The 24,448-nt window shown below is 42.3% G+C and overlaps 1 protein-coding gene across 10 annotated transcripts; it reads right to left on the reverse strand.

The window, feature by feature from the left end:
• Positions 1-1,751: 1,751 nt before the first annotated feature.
• Positions 1,752-24,372, reverse strand: LOC126922139 (homeobox protein prospero-like). 10 transcript variants are annotated; one of them, XM_050734437.1, is made up of 11 exons: positions 24,176-24,371; positions 20,052-20,165; positions 19,494-19,846; positions 16,173-16,532; positions 5,662-5,700; positions 5,188-5,410; positions 4,482-4,647; positions 3,789-4,067; positions 3,426-3,568; positions 2,791-3,063; positions 1,752-2,205 (listed from the first exon to the last, which is right to left on the reverse strand). In XM_050734437.1, exons 4-11 carry the CDS (start codon positions 16,480-16,482, stop codon positions 2,061-2,063), a joined length of 1,578 nt encoding a protein of 525 aa, XP_050590394.1. In that variant the 5' UTR covers positions 16,483-16,532; positions 19,494-19,846; positions 20,052-20,165; positions 24,176-24,371; the 3' UTR covers positions 1,752-2,060. The 10 variants fall into 10 exon arrangements, with proteins under 10 accessions (XP_050590394.1, XP_050590393.1, XP_050590391.1 ...); XM_050734436.1 differs by lacking the exon at positions 20,052-20,165 and adding an exon at positions 20,183-20,346; XM_050734434.1 differs by having other exon boundaries at positions 20,052-20,346.
• Between the last annotated feature and the right edge of the window lie 76 nt (positions 24,373-24,448).

The raw sequence follows: 24,448 nt of genomic DNA on the forward strand, positions 1-24,448 counted from the left end.
GGAAGAAGACCCGGCGGAAAGGCACCAACACAAGTTTCGCGTTGTAACGTAATTACTAAACATGTAGTCGGTTTCGCGTTTATATCATTGCTTTATCGTCTAAAGTCCTTGATAAAACTTACGAATAAGAACAACATCGATCGTTAATATCAAACTGCCGATACATAATATAGTATAAAACAATAAGGTAACGCCAACGAATAATTAACAAATAAACAAACGGTCGAATAATACGAACGGATCGTATCTTGAGACGACAAGATCGAGCAACTCGACCAACAACGATGAAACAACAATTCTTGAAAGGAAAAAAGAAAAGGAAAAAAAAATGAAAGACGAAGAAGAAAGTAAAACGTAGAACGTCGTATTTTTGCATCTAAAGGCAAAGATAAAAGATTATAAACGCGTCCCGATCGATGGAAAAATGTACAACATCGTTAATACTTGGCTCTGATTTTTCTAGTTTTCTATACACGATTGCATGCATTCCATGCATTCCGTGCATTTCATGCATTCGTACGCGCTCATACTCGTCACAAGTCACAGACGCGCATACATACACGAAGGATTTCTGCTTCTGAATTGGCAGTCGTCAAAGCGTCGTTAATTAATCGATCAAGCACGATTAAGTATGAGAAAAGAGGGCGTTAAAAGAAGTTTCGAAAGTGCCCGGGCACTTTTCGTTTCGATCGAAACGAACGGGGCTCGTTTGGCGGCACGATTTTTCGTTTTTGATTGGCACAAAATAACAAAACCGTATAAATCGATTCGAGTTGGATGATTATTTGCTTCGTAACAATTTTATTTCCCCATTTTAGAACGCAATATCATAACGAGAGTAACGTAATTATTCGATTTAAAGGAAAAGATGTATCGATCGTCATTTCCCCTTCAACCTTTCGATTAATTTAACTCTTATACTTTTATTTGTAATTGCTTATATCGCACGTACACACACACACACACACACACACACATATATATATATATGTATGTATGTATGTATGTATAATATAATACAATATGTGTATATATATATATATATGATATATAATATAGACAAGTATTAAAAAATAAAACAAAAAATGATCGACGAGAAGTACTTTTCACGTTTTTTTCCACGCACAACTAAATCAACAACGTCTTTTTAAAAGTTTTGATTTTTTCTCTCTAACGCGATACAAACGTGATTCTTCGCTCTGCTTCTTTTTCTTTTCTCTTTTTTTCCCTTTTCTTCGATACGAAAAGAACGAATTCGAGTTCTTTCCTTCGTTTTCTTTTTTCTCCTTCTTATTTACAATATATATCTATAGTACGCTACGCATTCTCCTCTTTTTACAACAGTTCGTTTAACGATTAATTAGTCTGTTAGTATTTGCTTCTGTTTCTTTATTCGTACGTTAAGCTTAAACGTTACTATACAAGTGCCTGTTGATATTCTCCTTTATTTTTTATTTCATAACTTGATCGATATATCGATCGTTGACTCTGTTCTTCGCTTTTTCTCTTTTTTCCATAAAACCCGCATCTTTGCTCGTTTTAGCCTTAAACGAAAACTAGATATAATTTGTCGCGCATCCCCTTCCTTCTACCTATTCGCTTCGATAATGTTTAGATATTTATATTTTTTCCTATTATTTTCTACACCTAATTACATTTTCTCGGACTCGTCCGTATTCCCCTCTTTGCCTGTAACGTCTACAATTCTCGTACTCTTCTTCGTGCTTCTTACAGCCTAACGTTTTCCCAAATTTTCCATTTTTTTTTTTTTTCTTTTCAAACATCGTCCGTTCGTGTTCTTCCTTTTCCTACTTCTATACGTCCATTCCCTTCGAGTCTTATATTCTTCGTAGACATTTTCGTCGTATAACGGTTTAAATAACTCTTCTCTAGTTCCATTCGACCGATTCCAACGAAGAATTCCAACTTGAACAAAGTCACTCAGATCGGAAGTCATCGTGTCCGCTCTCCGTTTTCTTCGTCCCGTGTCTCCCACCGAAGGGATACCTTTGTGCGATTACTGACCGTTTGTGAGAACGTTCCGGCGAATCTTTAGAGAACTAAAAGAGCGTTTCTTGCGACCAGGCCGGTGGACTGGTTGGTAACGGCGCCGGCGGTGGTCTATGCCTGAGCTCGATGGCTGGAGAACACGGTGGAGAACCGGCGCTACTTTGGCTGCTGGTGCTCGTAGAGACGGCCTGAGACCTGTTGATATATTCGTAACGACAGCTTTTCCCAAAGTCATTTCATGTAAATAAGTTTGAAGTAAACACGAAAGTTGGAAACCGATTAGAAAAAAGCGATTGGAAAAGCGAAAAACGGATAAATAATTTTGCGATGGACGACGATATAAAAGGTGTATCTATCTTGTATTTATAAATAACGATATACGCGCCAGTAGAAAGGACGAAAGAACGATAAAAGTTTCGAAGAATGACAACGTCTCGAGGGACTGTTCTCGAGCATTTTGTCGTTTTATCGCGAAAAAATTGATTTTCGTTATTAACGCGCACGGAATTTCCTCGATTCGGCGTAATCGTGCGATCAAATAGGTAGAGCCGACCCAATTAAACGGTAACCGTAACCGTAACCGTAACCGTAATCGTAACCGTAATCGTAACCGTAACCGGTTTGAACACCGTATACCGCCGTATAGAAGGCATATTCGTCTTGGTATATGGTATTAAAATTTGTTAATTTTAGTTTGATTCGGTTAAGAGCGCAGTGGTAAAGACGGAGAGTCACCGACGTTTAGAAGCAACGAAGAAACGATCGTTCGACTAGGTATACCTAGAAGTTTCAACAGCCGCGCTAATACTACGACAAGCTTGACAAGGTTTGCCTTCGGGCCGCCGTCTAGGGACACATCCGGAGCAACCATCCCATTTCTCGACCGTTTTCTTCTTTTTCGAGGGTACCCGAAGAAACCGTCGACAACTTGGCCCGGGTGCTTCGGAGTCGGTCGAGAACCCGGATACATCATCCTCCGTGTCGAGACACTCTTCTTGCTCGTCGTTTCTTAGGAAGACCGAGTCGGAACCAAGCGACCTCGAATTATTCAAGCTACGAACGTACAAACGGAACGAGCGTTAAAATTCGGATCGATCGGAAAGGGAACGGATAGAGGATGAAATCGTCGAGGAAGAAAAAAAGATGCGCGCGCGTATACGACGACTACGAGGTTACATACCGATTAAACGGATCCATGCGTCGTTAAATTTATATCGTTCGATCAATTTTCGCTTATTACCTTGAGAATATCAAAATTCGAGAATACCTTGCGCATCGACGAGTCACGGGTGTAAAAATATTTTCGTAAACAAAAAGCCGGAAAAAGCGTGGCAAAATATTATTCGTTTATCCGACGCGTTGCAACGATATTTTCAAATTATTTATACAAGTTTCTACGTTAACAAGTTAACAACCTTGAGTCTGGTTCCGGAGGATCGACACTGCCCATGGAAGCCAACGGTGCTCTTTTGCCGCTAGTCGCCGTGATCATCGCCTCGTTCGCGTAAAGACCTGCTTCGCTCGTGCACGGCGAAAGCTCCGGGGTCGGTTGAATTACCTACAAATAAATACGATCGAACGACTTACACGGACAACGAACCACGCGCTTCTTCCTTCCTTTCAAATTACAGTAACGCGTTATCGTATGTCCATGTATTATTGGAATTCTCGCACGGCGTAATAATTTCACGCTGCGAATCGAAGCGGAAATCTCGCGTCAGCGGACGAAACGTTAAGATTCGAACAAACTGTTCGTTGGCGGAACTAGCTGAAATTACCTGAATATCGATGGGATAATAGAGATCCCAGGGTTCGTCGTGGGCAGCGTATTTCGCGGAAAGCGTAGGGTGAAGCGGCAAACATGGTACCGGCATCGCAGACCCCCTTCTCTCGAGGTAACTACTGCCGGTGCTGCTACACGTCACCGAACTGCATCTTCTTTGTTCCTCGGGAAGCGGCAAATTCGGCTGCTTCGTCGGTGGTGTCAACAGAGCCTCGTAGCCACCGCCAACCGACGCAAAACGGGGCCCGATTTTTGGCAAATGAGATCGCGACACCTTTAACCGTAATACGTCGTCGTCGTGTTATCATCGTTCTTTCTTTCGCCCGATTCGCCCGATATATTCGAGATCTTTTATCCGCAGACTAAATCGCCAATTATCCCGTGACTTGAGAAATTTTGTATCTTAAAAATCGGACATATACGCTTGTTTTCTCCATCTTATCGGATTATATCCAAATATATTCTGGCGACCAGAAGCAAAGTATCCGTCCTCTGACTTATCGCGGAATGCGAAGGATATCGATTCGATATAATTAAAAAGTATAATTACACCTATAATTCGGCGTAATCTCGGATTATAGGGAATTACGACGAGCTTATAATCGCCGGATTACGTTTATTACGGATCGTTACGATTACAAATATCATCGATAAAGATCGGTTTAATTCGAGGAACGAGTAGACCGACCTCGACGCAAAGAGATCTTCTAGGGCCGTGATCCGGTCTAGGTGGTAATCTGGAAATGGCCTCGAGAGCGGCTGCGAGGGCCCTTTCTTCGGCTTCTGCTTCGGCTACCGCTGCGGCTGCGGCTGCGGTCAGTCTTGGATCCTCCAACTGCTTGCTCGATTTACACCTATCCCACATACCCTCCTTTTACCCTTCTTCTCTCATTTACACCCTTTCTGTCTATATAAAAACAACTTTGCTCGCGTACTTTTACGCGACTACGTCGTATTCGATCGCGAACCTCTCATCCCCGTCGGAACACGGCGTTTCTTTTCTTCGAAATTGCTAGAAATATTTTTAGAAACGTTCGATCAAAAAATCCGACGTTAAAACGCGTTAAACGCGACTTGCCTGAAAGTCGGGCTAAACGTTTTCGAAAATGTTGCCACCTATATATACATACACATATATATGTCTATGCATATGTATATGTATATGTATATGTTGGAAAGCGCAACTCCGATCGAGCTTCGTAGATGTTTAAACATCTGTAAAAGCTGATAAAAGGAGATTTCGTGGAAACTCGCGGACGGCAATTTTCGCAAATTTCTACGATATTCCGTGCTGAAACTCGAACAATTTGCCCCGAGTGAGTTCGAACTCTAAAACTTGGCGTGTAACAACGCGGTAAAAAAAGGATAACAGCGGAGAGAGAAAAAAGACTCACCTGCTTTTATAAACAAGCAGAAGGATCATAAGACCGAAAAAACCACCGAGAGTCGCCGCGATTCTGACCCCCGTCATGACATCGTAAGTTTTGTAAAATTCGATTTTCAGTTGCTCCCGCTCGCTGAGGGTCGACGTCGCTTCCGGCAGGAACGTCGTCGAGTCCATCCTCCTCGTCGTCGCGTTGCTCGCGTTCACGTTGCTGCCTACGACACTCCCCATATCTGCGCACACACGTACAACTCTCGATTCTTATGAAATATTTTCTTTGCTCGTTGAGGCCTCCGTGACTTTATACGTAGAATAGCCTACGAATTTAAGAGCGTGATCGATCAACGATACGCCCGACAGGAATCCGACAATTCAAAGTCGAACGTTCTCCAAGAATTTTCTTCGCAACAGACATTAGCCGACTTTTTCCTCTATGTTACTTTTATATTTAACCAAACGAACGTACACCGTGTGGAATTAATACCTTCTTTTATCGCGGCGTACAAAGCTTTTGCAAATTGACCTGAAACAATTAATTCGCTTTTTTAATTTACATATAGATTTTCCGTGCTCGAAGACCGAGCGCTTCTACATTTTCTAGAATTTCTAGACACGTCGTCTTATTTAAAAAAAAAAAAAAAAAAAAATGTACTTTCTTTCCGTCTTAAGAACGCTTAATTACGAATTATCAGATTCTTATCGAATCTATCGTACAGAGAATAATTTGGCAAAAGATTTATCTTTAAACGAAAACGATTAAATCGTAAAAGACTCGGTCGCAAACGTACGAGCGGAGAGAAAAATTATACAAGCATAGCGAAATTATCTACGTTACGAATAGAATTACTATACGTCGTTTGTCGTTTGAAAATACATAAAACTAGGACGGCATTTTGCCATAAAGTCGGATTTGTCCGATGAAAAGGAATAGTACCGGGCTTTCGCACGGTTCTCCGCGTACGAATGGTCGCGCGAGCATAGTTAGACGAGATGTACGGACATGCTCGCTTGAAAATAAATCCCAACAAAAGTGACATCGTTCCGGAGAATATTTTTAGAAAGACGCGATAAATAATTTTTCTTTGTCAATCGAACATCCACGATAACGTAGACAGTTTATTCGTAAAGGACATTTTTCACGGGCGAAACGAGTTATCGGGCAAAACGATTTGTACGATAAGAAAATACGAGGAGAGAATTAATCGTTAAAACGGTGACGAACCATCGAGTTCGACGGCATTCCTTGAAACAACGACGGAAAATAAATTTTCCATCTACCGGACGTGGCTGGTTGTCGCGAATCGAAGCAAAAGCATCGTGACCACGTGGTACTGGTTGGGAAAAGTCGCGGCTATCGAATTCCAGTGATAATCGATAACGCGGAACTTTCAACGAGTGGTGTCCTATAGAGTGGCAGTGGATCGAGAGCCGCTACCTCGACAACAGAGAACAGATAACAAGGCTGGCGAAACGACGATAGAAAACGGAGAAGGCGACACGTTTTTTAGCAGGCTTTGTATCCTACGAAAGCTTTCGGCCGTGAAATCGCTTTACGATCGACTCCCTTCGTTACGAATAACGATAAGAAGGTTTAAAAATGGCCACGTTCGCGGTCTCTTACATCGTTTCTAAACGCAACGAAAAACAACATTCCACCTATTGCTTTATTATTTGAATAGGTTGCGTACGGAAATACGAATGGAAAATTTCGCTTTCTTTATTGAAATTATTACTTGAAAAGCGGCGAGTGGTCCGACTCGGCTCGGCTCGGCCATACCGGCATTCTACTCGAACCACACGCGCCAAGGTTCTGGATATTGATTTCAAGCCGAGAGAATCGATGGAGCCTGTCTTACGACGTCTCGATAAGTCCTGTCGCTGATAACGTTTCGCCGTTCCACGCACAGACCTATTGGCGAGAGGCCGATTTTCAAAACGACTCTACAGACGCGCACAGACATCGCTGTACAAAACACGCACACAGGCTACGCTATATAAACGTGCGAAAACAAAGATGAAACATCTGGTAAAGATTTCATCCAGAAATAACTCGATAACGTGGAATCGTTCAAGAACAATTTGTTATTTATTCCCATCCATAATTCATCGCGTTCTTTCAGCTATTATTACGATCGTCCGATACGAGAATGTTTGTTTTGATAAAAAATTGTACGCCAACCCACGTTCGCCGATCGGTCGGATTACGGGACCGAATAATTACTCGCGAAAGGGGAGAAAAAGAAGCAAACCGGAAACAAGCGAAAGAGGAAACCGACCGAGTTTCCAGTTTGCGGATAGGAAAAATACGGCCGGTCGAAAGAGAGAAGAAAAGAAAGGAAACGGAATTGGCGGTCGAAAACTCGGCCGAAATTCCGAGATTTCGCCTAGGAAGCATCGAATAACCGGGTTAATAGGTCGATTTAAGCGAACGGGCACGACAACCTGTGGCTGCTGTGCGTGCGGTAACCCTCGAGGATCCTACCTTACGAAATCCTCCGACAGCTTTAAACCTATTTACCGTTGGCATATCGATAACAAGCAATCGTCTCTTCGACGATTTTACCGCGTTTTACTACCATAGAAGAAAGAATCGAGTCTCCGCTAAGCGTCGATCGTCCAAATTATCGACCATTTGAACTACCCTATTTTGTACGCTATTACATCTCGTTCGTAATAGCAATTCGCTGTTCGATTCTCGTGCTTCGAAGAAAAGGTAGAAAATTGATCGAGCTAGGCTTCGTTGCTTCGAGGTAATTACTTTCGTCTCTTTAAGGAAAGTTCTACTAAAAAAATTCATGAAAACAGCCGTCGATACGAAATCTTTGAATCGCTACACCTTCCATCGGAAACTTGTTTTTTTTTCGTCGTGAAAAACGAATCGCCAGCAGCTAAAAGGGGAAACTAGACTGCACAACTTTGGCAGCCACGAAGAATTCGTTCAGTCCTTTTTCATCGTGTTCTTTCTTTCCTTCGACGAGAGAAACTCCAACTCGAACTCGTCTCGTTAAACGTACAGCACGGTATCTTTCATAGGGAAAATCTGTTAGGAAAATCTGTATCTGACTTAATCGCAAGTGCCTGCATTACTTGCGCTTGGACTTGCATCGCCAGCCTTTAACTTACGCTGCTACGTCGTTTACTTTCTCTCCGACGTTACGCGATTTAAACGTAAACTAAATTCGCGAAACGTTTCGTTCGATTGGAATGAACGAAAAGTTCCGTGCTCTCGATTATCCGATAATTTTGACAAAATTCTGAAAAAAAAAAGAAAAAAAAAGAAAAGAGAAAGAGAGGGGAGAAACAAGAAAGATAGAAAGGACGATCAGTGGAGGAGAATCGAGCAATAAAAAGTTAAAAGGCTTATTTCGCAGAATTTAAAAGTAATTCGGGATAATATCGAGTTTATTATTATTTCGCGTTATCGCGTTAGTACAGACAAGACGAATTCGATCGACGCGGAATGTAACATCGATATCGATACGCAAAACAAGCAACGCGTATACGAGCACGCGTTATTTCCGTTTCAACCGCACGTCGCTTTTTCAAACACGGTATTTGGTACCGTTTGGCGGAAAGTAGCACAAATCGTAGTTATCGAACTGGCTGGATTTCACGCGGTATAAATACTCTTATCATAATCGCTATGATATTGTACGTCCAACGACCGTACAACCTACGGTCTATGGTCGCGTTGAAAAGCAACGTAAAAGAAAAATCGTCAAACTTTGTTCGAAAAGATCGTTTCTATAAAAACGATTATCGCACCTCGCAGAGTAAAATATCACCGAGGCTGTGTAGTATCCTGTCGCCGATCGGTGGAAACGAACGAACGCAACGTGCCGCGTAATCGAAACGGACTGCGATCATCGGAATCGAACGTCCGGTCGGACGGTGCATTATTTTCTCGCGAATAAGCAAGATGGACAAGTCCGAGATGGATAAATCGTCCTTTCGATCGACGAATCTCATCGCCGAGAGCGAAACAGCGTTCATCCCGTAAGTCGAACCTACGTATTTCATATTATATTTCTCTGGGAACGTAGTACGTGGTAGCAAAGGCGGGTGGGTAGCTTCTTCGGAACAACCATCGACGCATCTCACTTTCCAACCGCGGACGTATATACGAATGAAATTCGCGTCTATCCAGCGGAAAGACGGACAAATTGACAACCGACGCAACACGTACACGTCCAACAACTCTGGCAAACTCGATTCATGAAATTGACCCGGCATCGGCGGTACGCGACCGTTCCAGACGCGGTAGATATACTCGTGATCGAATTATGGTCGATGGGACGAACGAATATAGTTACGGTCTTAATTATAAAATCAACGGTATACGTACTTGCGTTTCCACCGTCGAAACACGATATTCGACCGATTTACGAGAAACAGAAGGGCTCTAGATCCCGTACGAGCAAGAAACTTCGTACATACTCGGCATAGATTTTGTTACGACTAGCTCGAACGTAACGTTTTACGTTATCGTTTACGAAGCTCTCGCTGATAAAAAAAAAAAAAAAAAAAAAAAGAAAGAAGAAGAAGAAGAAAAAACGAAATTGAATAGATTCGAAAGGTACAAGATTCTACATAGATAACGCGTTTGCGTAAACGTGGACGTAGACGTCGACAAGCGGACGATGATATCCGGAGATCGAGACCGGGCGACATCGCGACGAACGTAAAAAGGTAAACGATGCGAACGCGAATCATCCTGTAGCCGAATCTATAAAAATATCGTTCCTTTTCTACTACGACCGACGACCGAGAGAATTGGCAGTGAATGGGAAAAATCATTTATTCTTCGTACGTAACGCCGATCGTTGGCATCGTTTCGAATAAGGATCGGTATGATCGCGCCACGTTTCTATACACCGATGTACGTAACGATAGCGTCGCGTCCCTTGACCAAAGTAGCAAGGACCGAGCAATTGGTAAAGCAACGGAGAAAGAAATCGTCGTTTTCTGCGCGATGGACAAAAGGGGTCGTGTCGGAGGGGAATCGATATGGGGCAGGTAGGCGGTCGAAGGCATTTCAACTTGGGGTAGAGAGGGTAGACGGAGGAGAACTCGTCGGGGTGGTTGAGCTGGCAGGGGAGCCAGGTATCGATTGCAGGCTGCGAGAGGAGAAAGAACCCCTCCCGTTGCTCCATGCCCTCTTTCCAGCCCACGCACTACGGGTCACCGGGTCAAAGCTCACGGCCGGCTCACTGTTGCTTCTGCCTTTTCTCGTCGCCGTTTCGATAGTACGATGTGCACTCCCCGCGCACCTCGCGGCAAATAGAAAGAAGCGGGGCGTTGCGATTTTCGGTTAAAACCGCGAAGAAATTCCGCCACGCTCTTTCGCCACCTATCGTTATTTACGTTGACCGGTCGCTCCGCTCGCTACGAAAATCGTCCTGTTTCGCCTTCCTAGATATTTACCACGAAACGATCACAGCGAAAATACGTATAATCTAATTACTTAATGGACCGTCGTTCGTTGTCGCTGCTGCCGGTTAGTACGACAACTTATCAATTGGACGTCGCCAGGCTGTTGACGATTATTCGCGCCTTGCTTCGGAAACTTGCGCGCAACACTACCGTTTTGACTCCTTTCGAAGTTTCTAATCCATTAGCGGTAATTTCTTTACGCTTCGACAGGCGATGACGCATAGATGCGATCGATAGCAGGATTTCTATATTTTCTTGGTAGATCGATTCGCTGAACGTTTTAACGGCGCTTTTACGCGTTTCGTGGAATCGCGTACGAATACAAAGATATCGATCTTTACCGGTATCGATCGTACATCTGATATCCCTTTTGTACGTTTCTTCTTGTAAATTTCTTTTACAGGTAAAAAGAGATTGATTTCGACTACGAATATCCGTTCCGTTTGAAAAAGAAGAAACCTTTGGAACCGAGCGATCGTGGATCGATATAAAATGGCGAAGAGTAACGAGCGAATGAGAGACGGAAGAAAATAGGAGTCATTATGGTTGAGAGAGTGAGAGAGTGACTGAGAGAGAGAGAGAGAGGATGGTGCTTGAAAAGCTCATACTCGGGACTGATCGTACTTCCGGTGACCGGATCCTTCTCGGTATCGTTTACGCTCTCTGTCGCTTTCGTCGCTACTCTTCCAACCTGGTTCATTCTTTTCACGTTTCGAACGCCCGATAACCGATAGCGATATTTCAGCAACGTTTCCAATTCTCCACGATCGAGAGAAACCGATGACTGGTCGGATCGGTAGCTTTTCCCAGCCACCGACTCGAAAGGCTCAATGCCGAACTTTCGCAACGACTATACGCGAAACGATAACGCGGTGCAATCTGTTTTTTCTCGTTTTTGCAAACTTGGTCGCTAGAATCCAATTTTCCAGTTAACCTGACCCGACAAAATCTACCTCTATGGACGCGATTTCGTTCTCGCTGATAAAATATAGAAAAACGGTTGCCAACGTAACACGATGGCTCGTATTCAGACTTGCTCGTAATACCGGTATTTCCATCTCGCTACCATCGACACCGGACGATTCTCATCCATACGTATATCGCGGAGAGTTACGAGGTCTTCGTATCGAACACCACCGGTTCACCTACTTTCTCGTATCGTGAAACGCGATCGTCCTTCGACGTTTAAGTCGCCGAAATCGAGCAGAGACATCGAATCGTAACGTCTCCGTTTCTCGATTCTCTATAAAACGAAAGTGAAAAAAATGTACTACCTAGGTCGAAACGAGGCGCCATAGACTTTCGATTTAGCGATACGATCGCGAGCGAGATCGTCGAAACTAAAGCGACCGGAGTGGGTAAATCACGATCGTCGAGTATCGCGATGCTTGGTTGTCGGGTGATCCTTGAATATTCGTTATCGTTTCGACAGGAGCCAGGCTCGAGCTCCAGGGACGACCGAACGTTTCTGGAGTGGTGTGCACTCGAGTATAATTAGATGTCCCAGTTTACACGGCATCTCATTATGGAATCCATTCTGCCAGCCACAAAAGCTACGATACGTGCTTACATCGGCCGCCTTCCGTTCTCCACCCACTCGATAATAAGCTCACCGCCTTATCGAAATTAACCATCTGCCTCGTTGCGCTTCTTGTATTTCACCCGGCCAACCATTTCAAACACGATCGAACGATCGCCCCTTCGTTTCTTCTTAATCCTTTTCCTTCTGCCTCGCCCCTCTTCCACGCACGCCCGCTTACCGTCTTCACAGTGACCGAGGATATTTCATCCTTGCCACGCGATAACGTATATTTTCTAGGACTAATGCGCGACAAAATGCTCGACGATTATAGTTGTATCCTCGGCTCTTTCGAGTCTCGAGCTACAGATACGTATATTCGTATAATCGATTGTATTAATTATCCATGCGATCAATCGGTTGAAATAGATTAACGCCTCGACCAATCGTACGCTTGGTTTTAACGTATCGTCCGTAAGGTTTCCGATTAATATGTTCTTTCTTTTCTTTTTTCTTTTTTCACATATACGTCGATCCGAGAAGGAGACAGCTGGCATTTAGCTTTCGTACGTTTCGTCCGATGGGTATTCGTAGATAGGTACGTATACCGTAACGATTATCTTACCGTAAATCGATCAAGGTGCCCGTATAAATACCTAGCAGCGACGGTGTACATCGATGTTTCGTTGAAAGCGTACATATCGGTTATTTAGACGTAGCTGGAACGTTAATTTTGGATTAGCTCTAATACGCGCGATGCTTCCGTAAGGATAGAGATATTACTGATCAACGGAGCGAGGGCCGCGCACACCTAAACGAACATTCCAAGAATCGATCGCTTCTTCCGGTAAAAACCGGTAAAAACCGGTAAAAACACCGATCTTTTTCGCTTTCCACTTGTTGTGCGAGCTGTTAATCGTCAAATAGAGAGTTATCTCGCGAAAGACGACGGTAATCGATCCGAAGGATGATCTCGACGAAATGATAATCTCCTCGAGCTGTACCTCGAATAATCGATGCAATCGGACAATCGTAGAGGTATTAGTTGTACGTTTTCGTTATTAACGAAAAAATCCACAACGAATGCAATACGATACTCGAAAGACAAATTGCGCCAATAAAATTTTCCAACCGTCCGATCGAATTGGATTGAACTTTAGCGGATCCAGAGACAGAGGTTCCCTTCTCCGAAAAGTATGAAATTCGACAAAGCCACGGGGCAATCGACTTTCGAAAATTCGAAAACGCGAAAACGCTTTAAAAAGCGTCAGAGTGCGTTTCTCGTTCGTCGATAATTACGATATAGGAGGAAATGATTCTACGATACGTTTGATATTTAGCAAAGAGGCAGGGGCCTCGTAGAGGATGGAATCCGGTGTAATTAGTAGTTGACGCTTGACCTATTAAAAAACTTGCTACGAGAACCATTGTACGCCGGGCTCGTCAAAATAATCAGCCTTGTTCGTCGTTGAACCGAATTCTCGATCCATCGATTCGGCCAACGCCTTTAATTAATATCGTTTAACAATTTCAATGTCTCGCTGCTCGTTCCGCGATCGAGCTACGGACATTTGTAAGCAAACTCGTATTTTGCGTCTAGAGAGAAATTTGATACGACGAGGGACACCTTTCTATCACTCGCGAGAACAACGTTTCGAACATTGGATCAAAGTCCGGCGTATTTTTAATTCAGCGAAATCCGATGTCTCGTAAAGGCTGATTAATTAACCGCATCGGTACAACCGAAACGTACAATAGCTATGCCAATGGAACGGCATAATCGCCGTTCCAGCAATCACAGCATCGAGCAAGATCGAATTGGGAAGAGGAAGAAAAACAAGGTTCGGCGTTCGGCGAAGACGACGCGAAAGCGAAGAGCCGTACTACAGCCCTTTCGCGAAAGAGTTTCGGTGCTCCCTGAAATTTTTTCTTACTCGAGGGGAGATAGCCAGCGAATGGAACCCGGTGCCGCTTCAAAGTAGCTCAAGGTTCGCCGTTAAGACTGCAGCGTCGCGTTATAGCTAAACCATTTGTACGAGAAGGAGAAAGAAAACGAATTATTTCGAGTGGAAAGTTGGCCCGGCGAATCTTAAACTGCTGGACGACTGCTGGAGGATGGTAAAGAGGCCGATTAAACCGGACCGGAAGAAAGAGAAGAAGAGGAGAAAGGGGTAAAAAGAAAAACACGGGATGTATCGTGCGGCTGTTTTCTCACAGTTTCTACCGAAACGTCTCGAGTACTTGGAGAATTTTGTTTTCGCGGAGGTAAACGCTCGAAATAAATTGTCCAGAAAATACGATTTCCTTCCTTCGCGAACGCTCAACGAGCCCCCGTTTTATTCTTCCGCGTTTCGTCGTTATTTTCGAAAGCCGTCAGCAAGAATCGCGAAATTTCATGCAACTTGGTACCGATAAATCGTCGGCGAAATCGGAAGCGAAAAAATTAGCCTTAGATAGGCAACCGTTTGTAACGTCGATGATCCAAGGTCACGCGTAGAATCCATCAGAGGAATAGGAGTTGAAATTCAACGAGACGAATTTAGACCGCGGCCTTCGGCTCGGATTCACCTCGATGTAACCGTACAAGTTCGATCACAGCCGAACGCTGCTCGATTCGTCCAACTATTATTTTAATCGCGTTTTTCCTTCGAACGCGAATGCCACGCACTTATCCTTCGATTCGATATTTCATCGAACCAACGATCGAGATTATGCAAGATCAACGCGATTATTATACGGACAGTGACCTGCCTTCGACAAAATTTCGTTTCACGTTTTCCACGTTGTTAATTATCTCGATCTTTCTCCGTGTATTGCCAAAGGTATTGACAAAGGAAAGGAAGAAAGAAGAAAGAATTAAAGAAGCAATTAAACGACGTGTCTGTGCTTTTTCTTAGTCGTCCGATCTCCATTCGTATCTTGGAACGTTGTATCTTGGAACAAATAACACGACAACGATCGTTTCTGACGGAATTTCAAGAGATTTAAGTCGCCCGAACTAGACGAAACATGCCTCGTCGTTTTTCGTTCGTTTCTCACAGATATAGCAGGGTATAGTCTGGATCGGTTAGCACGGTAAAATATCGGCGATATTTCCCCGTGAAAAATAATTTGCGGCGATGAAAGCGACGCAGAGATACGAGCCAGGTTGCGAGAAAACAAGTTTCGTAACGAGAGCGTATATTCCACAGCTCGTTTCCGAAATTTCGTCGGTAGTCTGGCGAGCGTCAAGGCCTCGAGCGTAAACAATTCGATTAGGTCAAGATTCGCTTGGCCGATTTTATTCCGCGAAAAGAATCCCTTCTGTCTGTACGCGAAGCGTTACGTTCGAATGGCAAACAGCCTTTAACGCGTCGGAGACAGACGTTATCCTGGCTTTTGCTTTATCAACGATACGCCTGTTACTCGTTTACATTTACGAGAATAATCCACCGGTAAGAGCGAGCCTATTTCTTCTATAACCCGAGTCGTTGATAACACGAGACCAACTTGTTCTACATACGCGCTACTTAATAACGCAAAATAAGCAAAGGAGAAGAAAAATTCTTTCCTTCGTTTCGTCGTTTCGTCCTTTCGTACTTTGATAATCGCGATAACGCCGACTCGAGGAAACACGCGGTGAAAAATTCTGTTCTAGGAACGTGGTAGAAGGTAGCTGTGTAACGAGAAATTGCGTCACGTTGTCAGAGAATATAGAGGTACGCGCAAAAGCAAGTGGAAAATATAGAATAAAACGTGGACTCGTCGAAATAAATCTTACTCGTGGAACGTCGTCGAATCTAATTTGCTCTTAACGTTCGGTACGACCATTCTCGAACGTTTTTGAACGAAAAACGAGAACGTTCGACGCGAAACGTTGGAAAAAGATCGTGGCAAATTTAAACACCGCGCAAACGCGAACGAAGCAAGCGCTTGATAAACATACGACGACGGATCATCGTTTGTTTTCGAGTTGTAAGATTTGTTTCGCTTATTCGAAAATTCTTCTTCCCGCGGGAGAAATTGTCGAAAAAGTTGAAACGACGATTGATAGGAAAATTTACCTCTATCGATGGACGCAGGGGTCGGCATCGATGCGACGAGAGAGAGAGAGAGAGAGGATATCAGTGGCAGTGATATCGCAGACTCGAACGAGTCCTCCTTGTCCACTTCCTCCTCCTCTTCCTCCTCCTCTTCTTCTTCTTCTTCTTCTTCTTCTTCTTTTTCTTCTACTTCTTCTTCTTCTTCTTCTTCCTCCTCTTCTTCTTTTTCTTCTTCTTCTTCTTCTTCTTCTTCTTCTTCTTCTTCTTCTTCCTCTTCTTCCTCGTCCTCCTCGTCTTCGTCTTCAGGACGAGGCACGCATCTAGTGGTCATCTCCGTCTTACCCACGGCCGCGAGTTCATCCTTACCACGCCCGATAACACCTACCCTCTCGAACAAACGCGTAAACAAACGTTTTCAACACATCCATTAAAACAACGGTCGAAATAACGCGATCGATCGTGAAAGATAATTCGAGCGGACGAAATCCGCTGACGAACGGTATTCGTAAGAGATTCGAAAAAAGCTCGTTATTTATAGATTTGTACAAGTTGGCGAATTGCACGGGAATTTCGAAATTCCTTGCCGTTAGAAAACTTTTTCAAATTTCAAAACCGCTTGATACCGATCGCGTGCTAGTTGGAGATAAAGTTATTCCCAGTGGTTCGATGGTTGCTGCTTCGGCGGAAAAGATTTCAAACGTTCGGAGGGATCGAACGATCGAACGATCGAACGATCGACGGCGAAATCGAGTAATTCGCTTTAAACGACGAAATCGTTCCAAGACAGCTTGGTTCGTTCGCGTTTGTTAAACTCGACACGGTCGTGAAATAAATACGTGAAATAAATACGTACCGCGAGCTCAACTCGATCGCCTAACGCGTAAGTAGAAGTAAGTCGAGTAAGATAATCGAGCGAATTAATTATAAAGCGGACCACCTTTCGCCATAAGGGATTTCCCTTTGATCGAATCGGTTTATACCTCGGGCAACGTTCGTACTCGAGAAATTGGAGATTTTGCTTCGCGGTACGATAGGTACGATTCGTTGAAACGATACGCGAAATATAGATAGAGCGTATCTGCTCAAGGAAGAAAGCTTTTAACTTGTCGTTGGCGTGGTTAAAGTATCCAGTCAAACGGATCTTTTACTTTATTAACCCGAAAAGCGACGTTTCGTCGAACAATTTCGTCCCGAGCAATTTACGATCCACGGCGAAAATATAATATCTCGATATTTTACGTATAAAGCGACCGGTCTATCCTCTTTATGGAAATCCTGGTAGGTCGTTGCGTACCAATTGCGGTGCAATTTGAAATTTCTGTAAATTTCATTTACACCTTCGCCTGCCATTTCTAACGCCGGCCGCTGTAACTAACCGACGACTGATAAGGCTTTTTTAGAAAACACGACTCGAACAGTTTGCGGATAAAAGGTGTAAAGACAGAGGGGAATCGTTCCCGTAGTTGGTCGACGAAGAGCTGGAGTGGATAATTGATAATAACCAATCGACAGGTTCCGATATTTATGGAGCACTCGCAGGCGGCATGCACGCACTTCCTTCCTGTACACCTTTAACGCTTACCCTATCACTCGTTATTTCCATACGTTAACATTCGTTGTGTATTTCTCCTTTGCGACAAACGATACAAAATTTCAACGAAACGTCTACGCTATCGCGCGATCAAACGATCGAATGGAATCGAAATTTCCTATTCCTAGTCGATATTATAAAGTCAACGATCAAAGGCAATTGCGAGGGCGAAACATCTCTTATCGTGTATTATTTCCTAGCAATTATTTCCTAGACCGTACACGCGTAGCTCAACTTACCGTAACGTATCGTATATCAACAGCCATTGATTTCATTTGTACGAGGAAGTAACATTTTTGTAAGATCGAATCAAGCTCGATTGCCCTTTAACACGACGCCGTTAACATCCAATTCATTGCTGCGCTTCGTTCGTGTCCTCTATTTAAACGCTTCGCCTTTTCCAACGAAAATTTAAACGCGATATTTTATTTAATTTTTCAACGATCGCGCGTTATCCGATCGTTCGATTCGCGCTGATTTCAACGCCGCCTCCCGTTCCATTCCATTTCCTACGCTTTAAAGCTCCATAGACTACCTACTTACTACGTAATTCCTACAATTTTCCATACGTAACTATACATAACTATATATAACTAACAAAGAATAAGAATACAAACCAACCGACCAGCAAAAAAGAAAATATACAAACTCCCGAAGAATATCGAAAGATATTAAAATCAACGTTTGCTACGCGTCGATCGACTCGCGTAACGTCACGATGCTCCGTGCGAAAATTTGTTCGCGAGATAAAATATCGCGGTCTTTAACTTTCGTTACCAGTACTTGGAACGCGTAATTTGGAACGTTCGACCGTGACAAAGGCGTAGTTGGCGCCAGTGTATCGTTAACAAGGACAGCGGTAGGACGCCGAGAACCGAATACCTCGTGTTCCGCACTCCGCGCTCTAGTGCACTCGAGAGGAGGCCAAGAGCCCTGAAACGTATCGTTGCTAATTTCTTTCAAAGAGAAACACGTCCTCGGTGAACCGAGGCTCTCCGCCCTCGAACGTTGCCAACGTCTATTCCGCTGAAACGCGTATTTCCGTCTGGGTCTCGGTCTCGGTCTCGGTCTCGGTCCGAATATCACGATGCTGCGCCGTCGTTCAACTTTTAAATCTCTGCCCGTTTTCGTCCTCCTTTAAATCTCTAAATCCGTTCTTCGGTCGCGGTGTCCGAAGCAGTTTGGAAAACACCGACGATTCTCTCGTTCGTTCGAGGTTCGCTTCTTCAGGTTGTCGCGAAAATAATCGCGAGTAACTCTAATCGAGTTACCGTTCGATCTCGAAAGCGACAGATCTTGAAATTCCAAGATCGCGTTATCGCGGAAAGCGAAAAATTCGCCGATACAAATTTCCAAGATCCGAGGATTCTGCGATTCTTCCATTTCGAGATTAAAAAGATTTCTTCGTCGCTTAACGCGTTGACTGCCACCATTGAATTTTATATATTTTATTTGCCCGCGACAGCCGCAACGAGATACATCGCGCCGTAACCTTTAATTTTTCAACAAAGTATCCTGTTTGAGCGCCTTTTCTTCGACCATGTTGTCCGACTCGTTCACCTCGTCGACAATTTCTTGCTCCAAGAGATTCGCTTTATTTCGATCGTTCTAAGATTTAGCCTGGATCACCCACCCACCACCACCACCACCACCACCATGGCCAGTCAACGCGTTAACACGCAAATCCTCTTTACGCGTCTACTCGCTATATCGTCAGGTCGAAAGCTATCGGATCGTTTTTAAAAACTCACCTCAAGTTTCCCGACTGCCTCTTGTCTTCGTCACTGAGGAGGCGACCATCTCCGCAACGTATCTCTTCTTTGTTCGCAACTTTTCCTCTCTAGGAACCTCCTTCGACCAACATTTCGCCACGCTTGCATGTGCATATTACTCTATTCGCCAACTATGCCGTTGCTTCTCATTCCGTATCGCATATTTCGATCGTCACTGTACGGATCACCAGACCGATTCGGAGTTCCACGCTTTTACCACGAACGAAGTCAGTTCCCTTCGCAGCATCTTTTTCTATCGATTTTACGCTCGATTCCCGTACGATCCGCGTCCTTATTCCTCGTCGTCGTTCACTCGCGCTTCTCCTAAATTTCTGTTTCAACCGTATCAAACGTTACCCGACACCACGATCAACGTACAAATTCTAAACGTCAAACGTAGTTGCACGCGTCAAATCGAAGCAAATTGTATTTAAATTGTTTATACGAATGTTCGATCTCTATGGAGAAACGTGTCCGCGCAATGCGACCGATGTTTAAGCGGATGAAACAATTCCTGATGTTTTTAATCATTTCTACCTTACGCGATATTCGCTGTATCGACGATCTTCTAAAGCCAAAAGAATTACTACGAAATAGTTAGTATAAGAAATTAAACGAAAATCGTTCGAAGCTTTCGAGGTGGTAATTTCTCTGTAAGGAGAACGCACCAGCGAATTTATCATTACGTCGACGAAATACTCATTTGCCCGACTACCACCGTGTCCCTTATCTTTTTCTTTTCTTTCTTTCTTTCTTTCTTTCTTTCTTTCTTTTCTATTTTCTTTTTCTCTCTCTCTCTCCCTTTTTCCTTTTATCGTTATCCCTGTTAATCCTGCAATACCGATGACAAATACGTATCAATGATACTACGAAAATGACTCGAATGGCCGTACAAAACAAATACCGTATACATCTTTCTTCGATATATATTCCGATTTTCCGGAAATTCCTCTATTTGCAGCTTTTTCAGAGAAAATTACGATTCTACGTTATATATGTAACGCGTAAATTTTACTAAATCGATTAAACTTTCTCAAATTTTATAGTTTCCGATCCTTTTTATCAACGTAAAGATACTCTCGATACATTTACATGTTGTATACATCACGTTCATTAGACGGGCAATAACGGGTAACGAACCATCGGTTTCGTAATTTCGACGATTCGGTCACCCTTCCCTACCTTTTCCGATCCAACGCGATCAAAGTCGGTATCGTTGATTAAGAATCGGAAAAAAGAAAAATAAGAAGAAACACGAGAACGATTTTGTCGTTTATATCGTTAACGAATAAACGTTTCCAGACGTTGCTAATTTCTTCTAATTTCATCCACCGAACGACGAAATCACCAACAAAGTAGCTAATCGGCTAATTATTAGAATAATTAGAAACGTAACCTACCGATGATTACGACGATTATTAGAAATAGAATTAATAGAATTTATAACGCATCAAATATTTCACCGATATGAAAATAAAATAGGTCGCGTAAAGCGTTACAAGCCATTTCGTCGGAAACTATTCGAGATACCGACCAAACTCTTCTTTCATGCCCGCAGACTCGAGCTAACGTTCTCCTCGTTTCTTCGAAATAAAACGAGACGTAAATTCTTTTACCTACCTCCTTTGGGACAGCCCTTTTTTCCAAATAAGTATATCGATCGATATTTATATATCACAACGCCTTTAATAATTACATTAATAGGCATTTAATACGACGAATAACGATACATGTTTCATAGATATTCAATATATCGCTTCTTTGTAACAAAAGCGTTCGAAAAATGTAGAAACTTATGTAGCGTTTAAATTATTTTTATCGCTTTTTATCGTTACCGAACTTTGACGTAGCAAAAGTACCGTACGTGAGAATACATTCGCGCGGTACATCTATCGTCTTGGCGAAAATCAATTATACATACTTGGCCTGCAAGCGAGTACAGCGGAAAATAGATGCTTCGATAAATTCCAACGATAAAATTGAATGGACATCTTGTCTTTCCTTAAAATATAATACACTTCGCTAAAACGTAAAGTTTCGCAACACGCAACATTCAAGATATCCTGCCATTTTCATTCGAGTTTATTGTACTTTACAACACATGGAATATTAAAATTCAGAATTTCGGAAAATGCAACGTTTAAGCCATTTACATTTTTCGCTACAACTTCTGTATTTTATTCGACCTATCGCACACCTTTCTTACGCTAAAACGTACCACGCTTTACAACGCGTAGAATATTAAGACTTCAAACTATTTCAAAACACAATGTTCGAAGCGTGTAGCGTGTAAATACCGTTTCCACTAGAATCTGCTATATTTTATTCAACATGTTCCATTCTCTTCCATTAAAATTTACTATACTTTATAGTATACACAAAATGAAAAAGTTTAATATTTCAAAAAATCCAATGTTCAAATCATTTATTTATTTTTTTTTTTTTTTTTTTTTCCCCATTGGAATCTAGTTTATTTCCTATCATATAGGACATCGAAATCTAAAATTCCCCAAAGCACAATACTTTCTATGATTTAAAGTGTCATCAAGCGCCAACATTAAGAAACGATTTCCAGCGGAAAGGAAATTTTAAAATACCATTAGACCAACTACTACCTGTGTCTTTCCAGCCTGTTGTATGCGCGCGCGTGTGCGCGTGCGTGTGCGCGCGCGTGTGTGTGCGTGTGTACACACACGTGTCATAAATTTTATTCCCTTTACGTTCATGCCGTGTACAATCCTTATTACGTTTCGTGCATGATTCCGCACGAAATGAACGACTAAGCATTTCCGTAATATGTAAATAAATATACAAGATAATTCGAATAATAATATATCGCGCCGTTTTACCTGACACTCGGATATCAAACACGCGATTTTACGTTCAAAGAAATAACGAAACACGGTGACTCGCGAAATCGAACTCGCGTTCCAACATTTATTAGTAAGATTTTTATGTATATACACGTATACGAAATATCTTTAAATCTCATAAACACCGTAACGGGATACGGCTATCGTGATTATATTGACAAACTTTGAAACCAGCCTGAAAATAATAGAAAAATCATAAGGTATTTGTTCGAAGCATACGCTTGGCAAAAATCGTCAAAATATTTCAACAGTCGATTATTCGCTATATTAGTAAGTCACAATATTTAACGAGATCATCTTTAACGCCAACCGTGTATGTTTAAGCCTACTAGTCAGGCTGTATAGTCTATATTAATTTTTCCATCAAGTGTATGCTCGATAAAGTGTACGATAAATGTCTTATAACTTTTATATACATTCTCGGATTGTCTTCGAATTATGTACGCAATTGTAATCACGATAATCGTGTCCCATTACAGTACAGTGTTAACGAAATTTCAAAAAGCTTTATATAATACGCATGATATACCGATATAAAAGTTTTCTCTGCTAAGGGTTTGAATACTTTCGTGAAAAGTCACGTTATGTGAATCAAACTCGCGTCTCGAATCTCCGATATAACCTTATCTTTTGACATTTCGTGCAGTGAAAATGTCATGGAAAAAATTGTCTCCCCCGTTCATGGCGGTTAAAAGGACAAAAAGAACGAGAAAAGAAAAGGAGAAAACGGAGACACGGACTTTCTCTTTCCCTTTTAAATAACTGCAGGATAGAAAGCTTCGTGAAATGTATATATTGTAGGTAAGAGGAGGTAAAAAATGTAGGCGAGGCGAAAAAAGAAAGAAAAGGAAAAAAAAAAAAGAAAAGCAGGATAACCGAGAAACAACGGTGGCGTGCAATATTCCAGAAACGTTTAGTTTGTTACACGGCTATTCGATAATCAATAACTCGAAAAAATCACCGCCGTATGTCAGATTGCACTATCATGAATCAACCAATCTACGACCTTCGCTATAATCTCAACTTTGGCGGTTAAATGCTTCTAAAAACACCCTGTCCGTATCCATCCATATATTATATACGCGTACGTACGTTTCGCACAAGTCTCTATATACGTGTCTGCCTTTATCTATACATATATCGTACGCGGGGACATATCCATATATACGCCTATTTATTTCCATTGAAGCGTGTAAAAGGTATACGAAGAAATGATTTAAACGATAAATGAAATCAATCGATCTCGATTCTCTTAACAAAATAGTGAAAACTGAACGACGAATCGATTTATCGTTTGCATTATTCTCTACGGTCAATTTTTCTCTATCCGATACGTCCTAATCTCTGTTCTAACTCTCGCAGAATGTTAACACTACGATAAATTACCTTTATCAATTCGTTATGTCAATTCGCTTCATAAATTTCTTCGGGTTGTTCAATTTAAACATTAACGACTTTATACAAGAATGGTAATCACTGGTAAGTACTTATTGGATATTTACATTCCATTAAATAAGTCATTATTCGTTGTTACAGTATTAAATTAATCAGACAAGCAAACACACATTACGATATTAATTACAGCGAGTAGGAATCTATCACATTTCTCTCTTGTCAATTACGATTCATAACCTTTCGTCAAATGTTCAAACGTACATGAATTTCGTATCCTACGATGTTAAACAATCATCTTCCATTTACGATAATATACACGATAAGCCAATATACGCGATATACATACATACAGTATACATATATACATTTTCAATTTTACATGTTCATACGTACCTTGGAACACACATTCGTATCGACAATATATATTCGCAACAAATATATCGCACAATCATGGACAGAATATCACGCACAGGAATATTACAAGAAAAAAGAAAACAGACCGGATGATACAAAAAGGGAAGAGAGAGAGAGAGAGATGAACAACCACTTTACAACAACATATTCACGGCATAAGCTCGCGCGGCCTACTGAAATATCAGAATCAGAAGGCATGCGTTGCCCTGACGGCTGGCTTCCCCCTCTAGATTCGATCCCCCACTAAGGGTA

This window comes from Bombus affinis, chromosome 11 (genome assembly GCF_024516045.1).
Source record: "Bombus affinis isolate iyBomAffi1 chromosome 11, iyBomAffi1.2, whole genome shotgun sequence".
NCBI lineage: Eukaryota > Metazoa > Arthropoda > Insecta > Hymenoptera > Apidae > Bombus > Bombus affinis.

Excerpts from the sequence above, each read along its gene's own strand:
- LOC126922139 (XM_050734430.1), bottom strand. The coding sequence starts at position 16,482 with ATGACCACTAGATGCGTGCCTCGTCCTGAAGACGAAGACGAGGAGGAC. Across the intron at positions 4,648-5,187 it reads CTGCTTGTTTATAAAAGCAG|GTGTAAATCGAGCAAGCAGT; the intron begins GTGAGTCTTTTT and ends TATGTGGGATAG. Across the intron at positions 2,206-2,790 it reads GCGGCTGTTGAAACTTCTAG|GTCTCAGGCCGTCTCTACGA; the intron begins GTATACCTAGTC and ends ATATATCAACAG.